Source organism: Cetorhinus maximus, chromosome 12 (assembly GCF_964194155.1).
Source record: "Cetorhinus maximus chromosome 12, sCetMax3.hap1.1, whole genome shotgun sequence".
NCBI lineage: Eukaryota > Metazoa > Chordata > Chondrichthyes > Lamniformes > Cetorhinidae > Cetorhinus > Cetorhinus maximus.
In genome coordinates this window covers 43,131,331-43,145,326 of record NC_135890.1, presented here as the reverse complement: position 1 = coordinate 43,145,326, position 13,996 = coordinate 43,131,331, and the positions used below count along the sequence as shown (strand labels likewise).

The 13,996-nt window shown below is 46.6% G+C and overlaps 1 protein-coding gene across 1 annotated transcript in view; it reads left to right on the top strand.

Moving 5' to 3' along the window:
- The window catches only part of LOC144687400 (uncharacterized), a 190,303-nt gene that overhangs the window by 22,207 nt on the left and 154,100 nt on the right, over positions 1 to 13,996 (top strand). The window contains exons 5-9 of the mRNA XM_078553465.1: positions 317 to 434; positions 2,352 to 2,430; positions 2,588 to 2,679; positions 9,552 to 9,753; positions 9,942 to 10,067. Of these exons, the coding sequence (XP_078409591.1) occupies positions 317 to 434; positions 2,352 to 2,430; positions 2,588 to 2,679; positions 9,552 to 9,753; positions 9,942 to 10,067 (617 nt within the window). The remainder of the gene's footprint in view (positions 1 to 316; positions 435 to 2,351; positions 2,431 to 2,587; positions 2,680 to 9,551; positions 9,754 to 9,941; positions 10,068 to 13,996) is intronic.

Below are 13,996 nucleotides of genomic sequence, written 5' to 3'. Positions count from 1 at the left end.
AGCCCCAGGAATTCTCCAATAACTTCAATATTTTTTCAAACAGTTCTCTTGCTATCAGCTCCTATTTCACTTACAGCAGCCCAACATTGGAATTCCTTTGGGGAATTTAATTGAAAGAGTTGGTTTTGAATGAGGAAGATTCAAAATTTGTTATTTTTACTCCCTTTGTACTAATAGATAGATTTCATTATAAATATAGATCCAAACATTGCTAAGCACAACATTACTGTATAAACCATTAACATGATTAAATTTTAGTGCATGTCAATATTTGAAGTTTCAATATTTTTTCAATTATTATTGTTTTTATTTATAGAGTTTCATTGCCCTATGATGACAAGATGATTAATATTCAGCAATATGGAGTTAACGTGCGCTTTTCAAACAGGAAGCATACTATAATTCTGATTTGGAACTATCAAGATGCCCTACAGGTAAGCAAGTTTGAAAAATGTACTGTTCATTCTTAATGTAGAGCCAATAGAATGATTGAAAAGGTTTTTAAGTTGACTTAGGGCAGAATTTTACACCTTGCAGGTAGACGTTTGCCCAACCCAATCAGGCGTAAAATCGCTCAAGAAGGCATCAAGCGAGTGTCCTGACATCATCCAGTGCTCGCGCGATATTTCGCTTGGCGGGCGCATGCAAAAGTCAGAAGCGCACTCGCTGATGATTAAGAGGGCAATTAAGCCCATTAATGTTGCAATTGTCTCTGATTTTTTTGTGGTCCGTCCAACCTTACGGTTGATGATGAAACCTTGAGGTTTCATGAAAAATGCAAAGTCAGCCTGGCCGATTTGCCCATCCGACACCCATAGGGTTGGATGGAGCATGAAAAACCGGAGACAATTGCGCCATTAATGGGCTTAATTGTCCTCTTCATTGTCGGCGGGCACAATCCAGACTTTTGCACGTGCCCGCCGAGTGAAGTACCGCGTGAGCGCGGGAAGCTCGCCCGATGTCTTCTCACGCGATTTTACACCCGATCGGGCCGGGCGGGTGCCCACCCGCCTGCGGGATGTAAAATTCTGCCCCTCATCCAAGGGCAGGATGAGGTTCCCGTTATTAAATTTTTAAAAAATCTGTGGACAGCATTTTTATCATCTATATGTTCAGGTGACTGATTGTGATGCGTGAGCATTATTTTCCTGATTCTCAAAACTTTATTTAATGGTTTACGGGCCTGAAGCTTCCTAAGGCTGCTCTCAGCTCTCTTTCAGCGCTCACCCACGCCCGCGGAAATGTCACCACCCGCCCTCCTCCTGCCCCCAACCTGGCATGCTGTGCTTTTCAGCACGTGCTTCACACTGGCTTGGTAATTAGCGGCCAGCCAGCATGAAATTGAGACCGACTGCAATGGCGGTCCATTTCCCAACCGCTCCTGGGCCAGCCAACCGCACCCACCCGCTGAGCTGAAAATTCAGGCCTTAAATTCCTCTCTATCGGCAGAATTTTGCCCTTGATGGGCATGCGGGCCCCACCGGCTCGGCGGCAGGCGGACAGCCAACCCCCACCACCAAAACGGGGCCTGCCACCATTTTGAGTGGACGGGCTAATTAAGGCCCACGCAGCGGCCTGCCCGACGGGAAGCGCTATGCGCTTGCTGTGCGGGGGGTGGGGGGAGGGAATCCCCATCTGTCAAAGTGCGCTCTTTCGCGCATGCGCACTGCTCCCTGAGACTAAGTGCTGTCTCAGGGAGATTACTGACAGTCCAAAAAACTTTAAAAATAGAAAAATTAAAAAATTATTAACACTTCCCCCTCATGCGACAATGTCACACGAGATGGGACATGTTAATAAATATCACATAAAATGTATTAAAGTTCCTAAAAACGGACATGAACCCTCATCCCACCAGTGGATGAGGTTTCATGTATTATCAGGAGCCCGCTGGGGCTCCTGGCCTGCCCGCCAGCCTTAAGGTTGGCCGGGCAGGGTCTTTGACAAGGTTAATTAGCCTGTCAATGGCCTCAATTAGCCTGTCAATGGCCTCAATTGGCCATTGACAGGTCGGCGGGCGGACAGCTGATTTCGCTGTCCACCCGCCTTCCTAAAAATTTAAAAGGACCGGGATGATGTCGGGGGTTCCTCCGAACGTCATCCCACATCATTTTCCTGTCGGCGAGCAGGCCTCAAATCACCGATGGGAAAATTCAGGCCTATGTTTAATGTCACTGACACACAGTGAAGAGAGGCAATTTCCTGTTGAGTTATAATGATTCACCTCCTTGAAAGAAAGGCTTTTATTTTCTAATAGTATACTCGTTTGATGCAATGGAGATAAAGTTGTCAAACAATGTGAAGATTTCCACCTGTTAGTTTTATGTTTAAAATGTCTCTCTCATTTTCAGATAACAGTTGATGCTCAATATCAAGGGAAACTATGTGGGCTTTGTGGAGCTTTTGATGGAAGTTTCCCAACAACCTATGGTAAAAAAAAAATAAATACTCTTTGTTCTACTCTATAAATAAATCTTAATCTTATTTAAGATTCTGTCCAGCTCTACCATGTTTCAAGATTCCTAAAAATAATTTAAGTCATTGAATTGAGAAGAAATTAAGTTCACTTTCTATTTGGACTTTGTAGATGCTGCTTATACCCGCCTCCACAAACTGGATTTTGAGTATGATTCCTGCACCACCACATTCCCTGAAGAAACTAATTGTCCATCAGCTAATGTAAGTCATACAGTACTAGAGAATGCTTCAGGAGTATCACAATTCCTGAATAAAATAACATACAAATGTGAATGGAGTAAGAATGAGCAGTCAGGTTAAATCTGTATTTTCTTTTATTTGAATCACAGGTGTCACAAAGCATTTATAGCCCATCCCCACTTTGAGAAGCTGATGGTGGAGCTACTTCTAGTAATTTATTTTATAACCAAGTGACTTGCTAAACTACTTCAGACACAGTCAGGCTTCCTTCCCTGAAGGATGTTAGAGAAGCAGCTGGGCTTTTGGAAAATCTATAAATTGTTGAAAGAGCTCCACAACAAGCTTCTTGATAGTGGGTAGTGCAGGGAGAAGACAGCGATTAGGGATGGGCAATAAATCTAGTTGCTATAGCATCCACTGTGGCTGTTGTCTTAGGAAAATCAGATGGTAAATGTTGACATAGAAATTTACCATGTTATATGTTGGCACAAAATTGTGACAACAGGAAGTAAGGTTTCCAAAAGGCAAGTGTCTGCCTGTACACAAGAATATATAGTTATGCTACAATTATTTTTTGTTGCACCATTTGTTATATACTAGAAACTCATTTCTGATGGTCATACATGTGTGGAAATTACCATAGTATTATCTTTAAATATTTTTTTTATCATTTTGTAATATTATTGGCAATAGTCTCACTCACAACCTTCAGTAAATTATCAGATACCTTGACAACATTTAATGTTTATCAGCTGTCTTTTAATATGCAAATACACTCTAATTTTGGTTTCAAATAGTAAAATCTTACAGCATTTTATTCAAAAAGTGATTAACACATTAGAAACTCATTCATTTTGAAGTGAGATATGGATTATTTTATAAATTATATTTCATTTTGGTGTTTTTGTGTATTGTAATGTGACATGTCCTTGAAGTATAACACATTACTGTTCTTCATATGGAAGAGAGTATCATTTAAAAGCTGCACAGGGCACCATGCCTTAAAAAGAGTTTAAAATGTGTTTGTTTTGTCAGTCCCCTGAAGTGGTGCATGATGCTTTCTCCCCATTGTGTGATTCCTTCTTTCCAGTTTCATTTACTGTATAACAAAGTCAATTTTCGGCAAATTTCTAACTCCAGTATTTCTAAGGCTTGCTTTGATTCTGACTGACAAGTTCAGATAGATCCACTGTGTAGCCTCTTAAGAATTGCTAGCTGGCCAGGGGTAGCATTGAGCATCCTATAATGTGAAGTACAAATTGATCTTACAAACTCCAAACTGCAGTTTTACATACATCAGCCCTATTGCCATAAGACAGTTTATTGCCATTCAAATCTCTACAATTGTCATCTTTTGAATTGCCATTAATTTCTGTTGAATTATACAATATCAAACTTTACCTATAGTCACGGTAATATTATTGCCAGATCTTTTGCACTCTTATCCATTAATACTAAATTCCAATCAGCTGATGCAGATATTATGCACATGCTAAGTAATAAGGATTGTTGCTTAAATACACAGCTTTTTGCAGCACTCAGACTCTGGGCGGAATTATCCCAGATTTGCACTAAATCAGATGACGAGCCTCTGGACTCAGTCATGGCACAGTTGCTGGAGCTGCAAAGGATGTTTTACTCGCTGGCCGCAATGGAGGCTTTTCACGCAGTATCGTCCCAAGCCTGCCGCATTAATTATGCATTCCTGGGAAACATGTCGTTTCCTTGGCAGGCGGGCTCTCATTCGCCCACCAAGCCATCACCCCGCCGCTTCACCATGCCCGGCGCCATATTTAAGGTCCAGCCGCGTGCACACATCTCAGTGGTTCCAGCCCAGGACGACTGCAGGGGAGATTTCCACAGAAGGCAAAATAACTGCAGCCCCCAGGTTTAATGACGCATCACTGGAATGCCGTTTGGATGTCATGGAGGCCCACCGTGATGTCCTATACCCCTGCTCTGGCTGCATGATGGGCAGCAACGTGACCAACCAGGCTTGGGAGGCAGTGGCAGCGGTGGTCAGCGCCAATGGCCTTCAAGAGGATAACCACCCAGTGCCACAAGAGGACGAGTGATCTCCTACATTCTGCCAGGGTAAGGCCCTCTTCTCATCACTCTCAGCTCACACGCTCATAAACCCATCACACATCCACAGGGCCCTCACTCACTGCCGGTTCAAGGGGCGTCACCATTCATTCTCTCACACTCACCATCATTGTCCTCATCCCACCCATGGGACCACTGACCACCCACACAGGCCAGGCATACTTTACATTTGGCCTGGCAAGCATCCTGCTTTGACTCTCTCCGCCTCTATTTATGCAGGACAAGATGGCACACAACAAGAGGGAGAGGTCACAGACCGGTGGAGGAATGCCTGAAATCACGGTCCTCACGGACTTTGAAAACAGAGCCATCCAGCTGGCCGGCGAGTATCTGGACCAGTCCTGTGCTGACGGTAAGGTCGGCGGTGATCTACCCAGTGTGGATCCAGCAATGCAACATCCATCAGACAACCATGCTGTGACTGATGTGTCCTGTTTCACTGGTCACTGCCATGCACTAATTACCTCTCCTTGCTTTCATAGGCACATCTGGGAAACAGCTGACGGAGTCCACAACTTTTATCCTTTTGGTTATCAGGTTCGCTTTGTCTGCCGAACGCAAGCTGTGCCCTTGATATTAACACATTAGTTGTTGCTTGAAACAATATAGGCAGAAAGACCGATTAACTGAACAAACACTGGTAGTTTATTGGAATTAAGAAGAGGACTAACACCAACTCCATAATTCCTGTTACCAAAGTAGCTCGCGCTCTGTAGCGATTGGTCAATACAGTCACATGGTCAATTAACGACATTCTCTTAAAGGTACAGAGCACTCCACTTTACCACAACGACCTAGGTCCTCCAATCAAGCCCCAAGGAAACCTCTGAAGGGGAATCTGGAGGCACCCTCCTTGAAGTCCCGATACCGCGCTTACCCACACCCTCCACCAGCATTGAGACACACACCTTGGTGGGACTTAGTGGTATAACAGCCTCGGAATCACAATCTGGTGAACACATTACACTGTCTGATCCACTGCAGGCGGCGGCAGGGACTTTCCAGGTCCCTGGCACTTGGAGGAATGCTGGAGGCCATAAATTTGCTAAGTCCGAGTTAGATGATGAGCCTCTGGACTCAGTCATGTCACAGTTGCTGGAGCTGCAAAGGCAAGCTAGGGAACATCAGGAAGGGATGTCCGCTGCACTCCTCAGATTGCAAGGCACGATGGAAGTGTCCATCCGTCTTCAGGCTAAGGTGATAGCGCCGGCATTGCAACACACTGAGGTCAACACTGGCAGGATGGCGGCCGCTATGGAGACCTTGGTCCAGGATGTCACTCCTGCACTGCTGCGCCGGCTCAACTCCATCACTGATGCCATAGTTGTCCTCCAACAGTGTGTACACGATAGGGGTGCGAGGCAGCTCGATCCCACTCCAGTTGCCCCTCTCTATGGAGTCAGCCAGGTGCCATTGCGCACCCATAGGGAGCAGGTACACATCCCGGGCCCATCCATCCGGGTGACTCTGGGAGTGTCCAGCCCATCCGACTCCCCTCTTCCTGCAGCCTCAGCAGCTCCAGCTCCACAGGCTGAGGAGGGTGCCACTGCCACACAGCAGGACCCCAAAAGCAGGCCGGGGCCCTCCAAATCTCAGCCCTCCAGAGGACACCCGCCAAGATCATCACAGACAGGGCGTCACAGTCAGCAGGCTGCCTCCACCTCTGCCATGGATGTCCAGGGAGCAACAAGATGTAGCGGCAGGGTTAGGAAAGTTGTTGCAGCCTGTGCACGGGTGTTAATTACTTGTACATACTGTTCACTATTGTCAGTAAACACCAAGAATGTCTCCCTGCCTATGGCCCCTTGTTCTGATGAGCAAAGTCCTTGTCACTCAGATGTGAAACCTTTCTGCACAAGATAAAGGTAGGTGTCTCAGTCCAGAGCCTCTTCCCTGAGCTCTGTGCAGTCTTCAGACCAAAGCAATGGTCCAGCCTCACACTCTCTGGAGACATTACTGATGCCTGCACCTCAGCGGTGCTGGTCATTGCTGCCAGAATGTAATGGGCAGGCACCACAGAGTTCGCTCATTCTCTCTGTGTGCTCTCAGTACCTTTAAGGTGGGTCTGGCCCCTGTCTCTTTAGTACCTGTGACCATTGATGCTGTGCTCCTGAAGGGTTCAGTTGCTGAAGGCGGACAAAGCATCAGCTGCTTTTAAAGTTTCGTGGCTGCGTCTCTATATGACCCTGATCACAGAGTACAAGCAAGCTCCAATTAAGCAATTATTAGGGCCTCCACTGCGTCTCCATAGGAGCATTCTCACATAGGGTATTTGCGCTGCTTTAAGCCAGACTGGAGTCAAACATTCACAAATACAACGTGAGGATCTATGGGGTCTTCTCACTGCATGTCGTCATCATCCTCCACAAATCTAGCAGCTATGAGGGCCTCCCGAGCTCGCCGGCCTCATATGGCCAATGTGAGGGCCTCATCTGTGTCATCTTCGCCTTTGAGGACCTCTTCACCTTCATCTCCATTGGTGTCCTCCTCATCGGAGGAGATCTCCAGCTCCCTCTCAGCCAGCTCCTCTCCCCGTTGCAGTGCCAGATTGTCAAGGGCGCAGCAGACGACGATGTTGCATAACACCCTCTGTGGACTGTATTGCAGGGCTCCACCAGACCGGTCCAGGCACTGAAACCTCACCTTCAGCATCCCGATGGTCTGCTCCACCAAGTTGCAAGCTGCAGCATGAGCCTCATTATACCGTCGCTCTGCTGCTGCCTGAGGCCACCACATGGGTGTCATCAGCCATGTCCCCTCCGGGTAACCCTTGTCCTCAAGGAGCCATCCCTGCAGCTTCTGTGCATCCTGGAAGACTTCAGAGATCTGTGACTGACTGAGAATGTAGGAGCTGTGCACAATCCCTGGAAACTGTGCTCACATCTGCAGGATGCATTTGTGGTGGTCGCACACCAGCTGCACATTTAGTGAATGGAATCCCTTGCAGTTGATGTAGTCCACCATGTGTTGCGATGGAGATCTGAGCACCACATGAGTGCAGTCGATCGCACCCTGCACCTGTGGGAAACCCGAGATCTGGGTGAATCCAATCGCTTTTGCATCCTGGCTGTCCCGGTCCCAGGCAAAATGCACAAAGTTGTGTGCCCTCACAAAGATGGCATCCGTGATATCAAGGATGCATTTGTGGGTGGAGGCTTGAGAGATCCCACAGAAGTCACCTGTGGAGCCCTGAAAGGAGCCACTGGCGTAGAAATTGAGCATCACCATCACTTTCACAGCCACTGGCAGTGGATTCCCTCCATGTCCCCGTGGCGCCAAATCCTGCAGCAGGTGGCAGGTGTGACTGACCAGTTCCCTAGACTCTGCAGTCTTCGGCGACACTGGTTCTTGGTCATCTGTAGGAATGAAAAGCGATGTCTATAGACCCTGGGTCCAACTAGGCGCCGACCAGCGACGGCTCACTGTGGCTCTTCAGCAGCATGTGCGGGAGCCCCAGCCACCCCTTCTTCCTGAGGGTGCTGCTCCTCCCTCTGCACAGCCAGGCACCTCAGTCACTCTCTTCTCCATTGTCTCCGCTCTCTGTAAGCCACAAGGCATACAGCTAGTTCACCAGGCTCTATGATCCTGATGTGCTCCTTCTGTAGAATGAAAGAGAGAGACGTGTGGGTTAGCATGGGTGTACTAAGAACCTGCCTTGGTTAAGCCTGAAGGTCCCTTAACGATTCCCGGAGAGTGTTGGCCACCACTTGGATGGCCAGAGATTAGTGCGCTGCATGGCTGCCCGAAACCCCATCCATTTCCGCCCCACTTCACCCGACCAATTGGCAGCAGCTTTGTCCATTGGACTGCATGCTGTGCTGTCAGCTCAGGCGCAGGTGTTCTCCTAACCCGCGCTGCAAGGCTGTACTGTTGTGCCTGAACTGTCTCGGCTGCAGAGGAATGGTCACTTCATACTAGGTTTGCCTGATGCATGGCCGCTTCCCTCGCCACCACCCCCACCACCACCCCGCACGTGCTTGAGTGCTACTTCAACCACAGAGCAGGCCTTGCCTCCCCAACGAGCCTCAACTGCAGGACAGCCCTTCTCCCCCTCCAAGTCACCTCAACCGCAGGGCATCCCTGGCTGCCCCCGTCACCCCACCCACAAAGTTGCCTCAACCACAGACCAGCCCTTGCCCCAACCCCAAAGCACCTCAACCTTGAAGTCCAACAGGCGACTCGGGTGACTGCTCTGCAATGTTACTGTATACTCACCTCCAAGTTCCCCTCAAAGTGCAGACCGCCAAATGCACACCTTTTATATGCTGTTATGAAACACGTCGGTGTGCAATCACGTCGACATGGGCAGGCGATCCAGCGGGGCGGGGGGTGGGTGGGGTGCGGTGTTGGGGATAAGTCTGGCGGGCTGACCTTATAATGATATACTGCTGTATTATAATGAGGTCCCCGATGCCCCGAAGCCCGATGGTGGGAAACGCGGCCCGCCGTTGGCAGGTGGAGCCGACGATCGCAAACTTCGTGAAACCGATTTTTGGCCTTCTCGCCAAATTGTTTGCTCACACCACCGAACACGCCCATTGCCAGCAGGCACGGAAAATCCCGGCCTCTGTGATGCAGCGGCTGATGTCTTAACGCTAATCAATGATCACCTTCCCAACTGAAAAACATTGCTAATTTGTTCCTCCAATCTATTTCCGCAATCGAAGATGGGTTTTAGCAAAATCACCCCTGATCTCAATTTGTTTATTGCAGCCCCAGATGCTGATTTTGGGAACTCTATTCATTTAATTATATTTCTGACTCTTGTTTTATTTTTTTACATTCAGGTCTGCTCAGAACTATCAAACGTTTTCCCGTCGTGTACCAACACAGCCATTCAAGCTAAGTACTTGGAGATGTGTCAGAAAGATGTTTGCGCTTGTAAAGAAGCCGGGCAATGTAGTTGCGCGACTTTTGTTGCAATGTCACATCAGTGTGTACATTCTGATTCTTCATTGTGGAAGGCATGGAGGGAATCCACAGGGTGTGGTAAGTTATCTGTGCAGGGTCAGTCAGAAATTGAACCAAACTCTTTTAAAAATTAACAGAAGTGCTACAATTATTTTGACCATTGCCTGAATAAACAGACAAATAAGATTATTTTTCGCAATCTTTCGTGAGCTGTTGAACAGCAGTGTGTAGGTCAAATGGTAAAATCAACAACTTTTCCTTTTCAGATCCACACACCTGTCCTGGGAATCGGATATACATGGAATGTGGTCCTGTCTGCATGCCAACCTGTACCGACCCAAAACCTCAGCAACAGTGCGATCAGTGTGTAAATACCTGTGGTTGCCCAGAAGGTAGTTTTATGGAATAGTTATTGACAGTTCAACTTTATTTTGGAATACATTTTACCTAATGTGGTTCGATGGTTGCCCCAGTGCAACTCTGGAAACTAAAAATCCTTTTAAACTGTTTGGCTTGGAATGAAAGTGTACGTTCAACAAAAAGGGTGGCAATAGGAAAAGGTTGAATCCATCTTCCATTTGTTCCTTGACATCCATGAGTTTGTTTCTCATTTCTCTTTTTGAAAGATTTGTTGAAGCAAACACACATCCATTGTTCAACATGGCTGTCCTGTGATCAAGTGCAGCAAAGAGATTTCCTTTAAAAGAAACTTTGAAAGGACTGAATCAAGTTTGTAGCAGGCAATTTTCAGACCATTTGCCCTGTTTTTAAGGTGAAACAATGTGCTTCCCCTTTAAGAACATTTTATTCTTGTGTAATGTTATAACTAAAAATACTCAGGTGTCAAATTCCAGGTAGCTAGCATCAGATATTGTGGAATTGGAACAAAGTATTTTTGGAATATAAACAGATAGTGCTGGAAATATGATGTGGCAGCTTTTGCGGGGGTGGGGGGAGAAACAGAGTTAGCATTTCGAGTCGAATATGACTCTTCTTCAGAGCTGAAGGGTGGTAGAAATTTGATAAGTTTTATGCCATCAAAAGGGGGGAGTGGGAGGAAGAATAAAGGGGAAGGTCTGGGATAGGGTAGAAGGCAGGAGAGGTTAAATTCCAAAGGTGCTATGAACAACAGGCAAAGGAACTGGTAATGGTTATAGTAAAGAAACAAAGTATTTGTCTAGGGCGAATGTAAATGCCAGAATAATGAACAGCTCTACCAGAAAGCAAAAACATGAAAAACAAGATCCAAGCCAGCACATGGCAAAATAAAAAGCAGAATCAAACTGGGACAAAAATCATGAAACTGTTGAACTCAATGTTGAGTCCAGAAGGTTGTAAAGTGCCAAACTGGAAGATGAGGTGCTGATTCTTAAGCTTGCGTTTAGCTTCTCTGGAACTCTGCAGCCGGCCAAGGACAGAGGTGTGAGCATGAGAGAAAAGTGGTGAATTAAAATGGCAAGCAATCAGAGGCTTGAGGTCACGCTAGCCAACTCAGCTGAAGTATTCTGTAAAGCAATCACCCCATCTGGATTTGACCTCCCCAGTTTAAGGGACACCGCATTGTGAGCAGCGAATGCAGTATCCTAAATTGAAAGAATTACAAGTAAATCACTGCTTCACTTAGAACGGTGAGGAGCGAGACTCATGACATGGATGGAGGATGTGAAGTGGGTTGGTGGGGGGGCGGGGGGTGTGTGGGGTGAGGGCTAGAAAGCCTTATATTGAATAAAACAACTGGGACAAAGTCCCATAAAACTGAGGCGGGCTTTTTAAACCCCTCCCGCTGAGTGGAAATCACACTTTTCCAGGCACTTTTTCCCCAAGGCAGGCGCACCAAACCGGGAAATTTCCTAACCCCAACTACCCACCTCTAACATGAAAATCCAGCCCTTAATCTCTCTCAGCCTCTACCCTATCCCAAACCTCCCCTTTACTCTTCATTCTGGTCCCCAATAAGAACAGCATAAAACCCATCATGTTTCTACCTCGAGATAAAAGCAAAAAACTGCGGATGCTGGAAATCCAAAACAAAAACAAAAATACCTGGAAAAACTCAGCAGGTCTGACAGCATCTGCGGAGAGGAATACAGTTAACGTTTCGAGTCCGTCCCATTCTCTCAGTTCCTTCGCCTCCGTCGCATCTGTTCTGATGATGCCACTTTCAAAAACAGTTCCTCTGACATGTCCTCCTTCTTCCTTAACCGAGGTTTTCCACCCATGGTGGTTGACAGGGCCCTCAACCGTGTCCAGCTATCTCCTGCGCATCCGCCCTCACACCTTCCTCTCCCTCCCAGAACCATGATAGGGTCCCCCTTGTCCTCACTTATCACCCCACCAGCTTCCGCATTCAAAGGATCATCCTCCGCCATTTCTGCCAACTCCAGCATAATGCCACCACCAAACACATCTTCCCTTCACCCCCCCTGGTGGCATTCCACAGGGATCGTTCCCTCCGGGACACCCTGGTCCACTCCTCCATCACCCCCTACACCTCAACCTCCTCCCAAGGCACCTTCCCATGCAACCGCAGAAGGTGCAACACCTGTCCCTTTACTTCCCCTCTCCTCACCGTCCAAGGGCCCAAACACTCCTTTCAAGTGAAGCAGCATTTCACTTGCACTTCCCTCAATTTAGTTTACTGCATTCGCTGCTCCCAATGCGGTTTCCTCTACATTGGAGAGACCAAACGCAGACTGGGTGACTGCTTTGCGGAACACCTTTGATCTGTCCGCAAGCATGACCCAGACCTCCCTGTCGCTTGCCATTTCAACACTCCAGCCTGCTATCATGCCCACATGTCTGTCCTTGGCTTGCTGCATTGTTCCAGTGAAGCTCAACGCAAACTGGAGGAACAGCACCTCACCTTCCGACTAAGCACTTTACAGCCTTCCGGACTGAATATTGAGTTCAACAATTTTAGATCATGAACTCTCTCCTCCATCCCCACCCCCTTTCCGATCCCCCTTTTTTCCAATAATTTATATAGATGTTTCTTTGCCCACCTATTTCCATTATTTTTAAATGTATTTCCATCCATTGTTTTATCTTTGCCTTTTAGCCTATTTCGATCCCTTCCCCCCACCCCACCCCCACTAGGGCTATCTGTACCTTTATTATCACATTCCTTAGATAATATCACCAGCTTCAACACCTTTTTGTCCTTTTGTCTATAACATCTTTTGGTTATCTCCACCTATCTCTGGCCCTCTGTCCAGCTCTACCTGTCCCACCCCCCCTTAAACCAGCTTATATTTCACCTCTTTTCTATTTTTCCTTAGTTCTGTTGAAGAGTCATACGGACTCGAAACGTTAACTGTATTCCTCTCCACAGATGCTGTCAGACCTGCTGAGCTTTTCCAGGTATTTATGTTTCTACCTCCCTTTGGTTTTGAAAAAGAGTCATACCTGAACATCGAGATGTTAACTCTGTTTCACTTTTTGTAGATGCTGCCAGGCCTGAGTATTTCCAGAACTCCCCGTCTTTATGTCAGATTTCCAGCATCCACAGTATTTTTCTTTTATTAAAGTATTTTTGTAAATGGGAACAGGCTGTGTGAGTGTGCAGTCCTACATAGGTTCTTTTCCTTTAAAATTGTTTTAGTTCAATGCGTTTGCTGCTTTCATGTTGCACCTGCCTGAAGAATGCCTACTTCCATTGGGAAAGTTCTTCAATGAAACATTGCCAAAAAGAAAAGTAAAATAGGTTGGATATCTTCAGATAAAGGTCATGCATTCTGTTTGTGCTATGTGCAAATGTAGTTAACTATTTATTTTGAAACAAAAACAGAAAATGTTGGAAAAACTCAGCAAGTCTAGCAGCATCTGTGGAGAGAGAAAAACAGAGTTAACATTTCGAGTCCGTGTGATCCTTCTTCAGAGGTGAAGAGAAGTGGAAATGTGATGGAATTTGTACGTTTATGGGGGTTGGTGCAGGCGAAGCTGGATAGACGGCCAGTGATAGGTGGACACAAAGGAGAGATTGACAAAGATGTCATGAACAAAAGGACAAAGGGAGTGTTAATAGTCGTGATAAGGGCTAAAAAAGGTGCTGATAGAGGCGTAAAGGTAAGAAAGCAAAATGTGATAATAGCAGAACTAGGGTAGCATTGTGTGAAAGAACATTGTAGAACAAGTAACAGATGGCCCTGTAGGGGTGGGATGAGGTGGGGGAGGGAGCGGTGATGAGGATAAAAGGGTAGAAAATGGGATAGAAGGGGGATAAAAAAAGGGGATAAAACCATTGATAAATTAATTTAAAAAAAATAAGTGGGATAAAAAATAAAAATAAATGTAGATAAAAGGGGATTAAAAAAGCATTCCG